This window comes from Microtus ochrogaster, chromosome 16 (genome assembly GCF_000317375.1).
Source record: "Microtus ochrogaster isolate Prairie Vole_2 chromosome 16, MicOch1.0, whole genome shotgun sequence".
Lineage (NCBI taxonomy): Eukaryota > Metazoa > Chordata > Mammalia > Rodentia > Cricetidae > Microtus > Microtus ochrogaster.
The window spans coordinates 15,916,670-15,921,158 of record NC_022018.1 but is presented as its reverse complement, the minus strand read 5'-3'; the positions used below and the strand labels follow the sequence as shown (position 1 = coordinate 15,921,158).

The window sequence follows — 4,489 nt, the reverse complement described above, 5'->3', positions numbered from 1 at the left end:
AAAAAAAAAAAAAAAAATTTATTTGTGCCAGGTGGTGGTGGCACACACCTTTAATCCCAGCACTCAGGAAACAGAGGCAGGCAGATCTCAAGTTCAAGGGCAGCCTGGTTTACAAAGTGAGATCCAGGACAGCCAGGACTACTACAAAGAGAAACCCTATCTCAAAAAACAAAAGAACAAAAAAAAAAAAAGTTGATTTGCATGAGTGTATGTTTGCAGGAGTTTATGTGTACCATTGTGCGCAGGAACTCACAGAAGCCGAGAGGTTGTCAGATTCCCTGGAGCAGGAGTTAAAGGCAGTTGTGAGCCACCACATGGATGCTGGAAACTAAACCTAGGTCCTCTGCAAAAAATATACTTAACCACTGAGCCATGTCTCCAGCCCCAAAGATCTAGCTTATTTTTTCCTTTTTGTGTATATGTATGTGTGCCATTTGCAGACAACTGCTCTGACAGGCCAGAAGAGGCATCAGATCCCCTGGAACTTGCGCCACAGGCAGTTGTAAGACACCCAGCGTGGGTGCTACCTTAGTCTCAAAGCAAACCCAAGGCCTCTGCAAGAGTACCAAGTGCTCTTAACCACTGAGCCATCTCTCCAGCCTTAGTAAAGTTTTCATGTCATAGGAACTATGAATGCCATGTTGTAGAGAAATATACATTTGGGTTAAAATTTTCCTATTAATTTAAATGTATAACTAATTTATATACTAAAAATAAAGATGAAATAGGCCTAAGGATGTAGTTCATTGGTAAAAGTATTTGTCTAGCAGGCACAAGGCCCTGGGTTCAATCCCTAGCATGGAATAAAGTTAGGTATTGTAATCTTGCCTGTAACCTCAACACTGGGAAGGCAGAGACAGAACAAAAGTTCAAGGCTACATAGGAGTTTTAGAATGAGATTGTCTCAAAAGATAACACAAATCCCCTATTTATACATTGTTTCTAGCAGTTAACTCTGCCACAGGTCAACTCTAGGGGAAAAATAATTTCCATTTATGAATTCAAAAACTTAATTATTTGAAAAATATGATGCACTAATTACCATGCTATCTTGATAAAGTATAATCTAAAATTAACCTTTGTAAATCTACAGTAGTAAACATACCAAGATGTTCATGGTAGTCAATGCAGAAAATGGTACAGCATCTAAATATCTCATGATTCTTTTAACTAGAACATTAGAAGCCAATATTCAACTCAAGTTCTGTGGGTCAGAAGTCATCTTAGACCAAAGGTAAGTAGCAGTCACTGAGTCAAGCCAAGTTACACATTACCTCAGTCTCAAAGCAAACAGCTCACTTGACAAGCAAAAGCCACTATGTTCTTTGGCAGTTCAAAGAGATAAGGAAGCTTGTTTTTGCTTTTTTTGAGAAGCAGTCTCATATAGCACAGGCTGGCCTCACACTCACTATATAGCAAAAAAAAGGCCTTGAATTCCTGATCCTCCTGCCTCTATCTCAGACTGTTAGAATTAACTAAATTGTACTACCAACAGCAAATGTGTTCATTTAATATGTGGGATTGATCTAAGGTTGGAAGGAGGAACCGCCACAAAAGGAAAGGAAGAATAAGTGCAAACATTTTCCATCTATAGAGTACCTACCCACAACAATGCTGTTTTCCTATCTTCCCCAAGATGTTCCTAATTATGCAAAAGTATATTAAGGACATTTAAAGAATAAAATTGTGAGCAAATACCTAGTAGGCTTTTACTCACAAAATACATAATAGCTGTATAATTAATTGATATACATGAAAATTCTTTCTTAACTCTATAAGTGAAATTACCATTTATATCTTCCAATAGGATCCCAGAATCCAGGCCTTGAAAGTTTGCAGGGTCCTTCAGTTGCCTGTTTGTAGAAGCTATAGAACTTGAGCATCATTTCATTTGTTGGCTGAAATGATCCTATGGGGAACAAACATTAAATACAGATCACTTGGGACTGTAAGTCATAACATAAAGCTGTGTATTAGCTTAGCCATACCACACTAGAAGTGGTTTTCTTGTTTGGTTTGATTTATTCAGATAGAGTCTAACACTATAGCTCAGGCTTGCCTGGAACTGCTATGTAGGCCGAGCTGGCTTCAAACTCCAACATCTTTCTGAACCAGACTCCTGAGTGTTAAGGGCAGGAGCCACCACACCAGGACTACATCTCTTTATAATTCAGATAATTTATTTCAATCTGAAAAACATCAGGTATTAGTCGTTTTCCTTTGATTTCAGAAAGTTCTTAAAGTTTAATATTTTGTTTTGATTTTTTGTTTGGTTGGGTTTTTTGTTGTTGTTTTGTTTTGTTGGTTATTTTGGTTTTTTGAGACAGGGTTTCTCTGTAGCTTTGGCTCCTGTCCTGGAACTCACTCTGTAGATGAGGCTGGCCTCGAACTTAAATCCACATGCCTCTGCCTCCCAAGTGCTGGGATTAAAGGTGTGCACCACCAATGCCTGGCAAGTTTAAACTTTTTTTTTGCTTGTTTATTTTATTTTATTTTTTTAGTTGTTGCAAAAAAAAAATTGCCCATTTCCCTCCCCCTCCTCGCACACATCGCCCCCTCCCCCCACTCCCCTCCCCTCTCCCCCCCACTCCATCAGTTCAATAAATAAATTAGCAACCATTTTATAAATGCAACTGACATAACCAACAAATATTACACTAAAAAGAAATGTATAAAGAACTGTTTCCAAAAAAATTGTGTCCAAAATTAGAGGTAGAAGTGAAAAATGTTATATATAATTATTATTATTAACCAAAGTTCACACTAACTGGCTCTCCCAAAGTCCTTTATCTAGTGGAAACTTAAAATCTGGCCAACAAATAAAATTTTAGTAACCAAGGTAAACATGCAAGTTTTTCACTTATGCTGCTCAGTTTTCCTGTAGACTGGGCTGGCCTGGAATTTACTATGTAACTCCACTGTTCATCCCATTCTTTTTTTTTTTTTTTTTTTCGAGACAGGGTTTCTCTGTGGTTCTGGAGCCTGTCCTGGAACTAGCTCTTGTAGACCAGGCTGGCCTCAAACTCACAGAGATCCGCCTGCCACCCAGTTTGTTCATCCCATTCTTATCTTCAAAAGTCACATGCTTAATTTGGTTATTAAAATTATACTTTGCATAATGAGTTACTATTCATTTTAATCTATTTGTTTTTATGTTTCAAATATTTTAACATTTTTATATTTAAAATCCTCAAATTATAAGTACTATAAATTACAATATTCAGTAAAAGCCATACATATAAATGTTAAAATCTGTATTGCAAAGAAATATTAATAATGGCATAAGAAGTTTCATGACCTGTTATTAAATGGAAAAAGGAAGAAAACATCTTTTAAAGGCCATAAACAGACAGGCAGTGGTGGCGCACGCCTTTAATCTCAGCACTTGGGGGCAGAGGCAGGCGGATCTGTGAATTCGAGGCCAGCCTGGTCTTCAAGAGCTAGTACCAGGACAGGCTCTAAAGCTACACTGAAAAACCCTGTCTCAAAAAACCAAAATAAATAAATAAATAAATAAATAAATAAATAAGTATGTAAGTAAGTAAAAGGCCATAAACAGCCATGCAATGGCGGTTCATACTTTTAATCCCAACACTCAGGAGGCAGAAGCAGGTGGATCTATGTGAGTTCGAGGCCAGCCTGGTCTACAGATCGAGTTTCAGGACAACCAAGGCTGTTCCATAGAGAAACCCTGACTCACAAAAGAAAAGACCATAAACAGGGGCTGGAGAGATCGCTCAGCAGCCAAGAGTACTGGCTGCTCTGACAAAGACCCTTGGTTCGATTCCCAACACCCATATGGCAACTCACAACCATCTGTAACTCTGATACCCTCTTCTATCCTCCATGGGCACCAGACAGATACACAGAGGCATATAAGCAAGCAGAACAGTAAAACACATTAAAGAAAAAAAAAAAACACAGATACAATAAGACCTAAATGAGGTATGGTGTGTGTGTGTGTGTGTGTGTAAATAGTACAGTATACCAAGTGAGAATACCTTGGGAAGGAGAGGCAAAAGGATTACAGGCAAAGGCCAAAATAGGATAACCAGGGGTTACATAGTAAGTTCCAGGCCAGCCCAGTCTACAGAGGAACAATTTATCTCCTACCAAGGAGTACAACACAATATGCATGAAAATGTTAAAAGGGGATGTTGCTGGATAGTAGGTAGGTATACAGATTATTATTTCATTTTCCCTTTTCCTGTTAAAAGAAACTCAGTGCTGTCTCTGGACTGATATCTGGGGAACCTGCATAGGACAGAACTCGGTCCTCAGAATGTGGGTGACTGTTCTGTGACTTGGACAGTCTGGGGGTCCGCTGGCAGTGGGACCAGGATTTATCCCTAGAGTATGAACTAGCTTTTTGGAGCCCATTTCCTATAAATGGATACTTTGCTCAGCCTCTGATACAGTGGGGAGGTGCTTTAGTCCCTCTAGACTTTGTTGACTCCCCATGGGAGGCCATATCCTTTCTGAGGAGTGG

At 38.9% G+C, this 4,489-nt stretch overlaps 1 protein-coding gene across 5 annotated transcripts in view; it reads right to left on the bottom strand.

Annotated features, from left to right (window-relative positions):
• Positions 1 to 4,489, bottom strand: part of Acbd5 (acyl-CoA binding domain containing 5) — a 34,303-nt gene that overhangs the window by 24,525 nt on the left and 5,289 nt on the right. For all 5 annotated transcript variants that reach the window (XM_013349008.2, XM_026783011.1, XM_026783012.1 and 2 more), the window contains exon 3: positions 1,789 to 1,909. In XM_013349008.2, the coding sequence (XP_013204462.1) occupies positions 1,789 to 1,909 (121 nt within the window). The remainder of the gene's footprint in view (positions 1 to 1,788; positions 1,910 to 4,489) is intronic.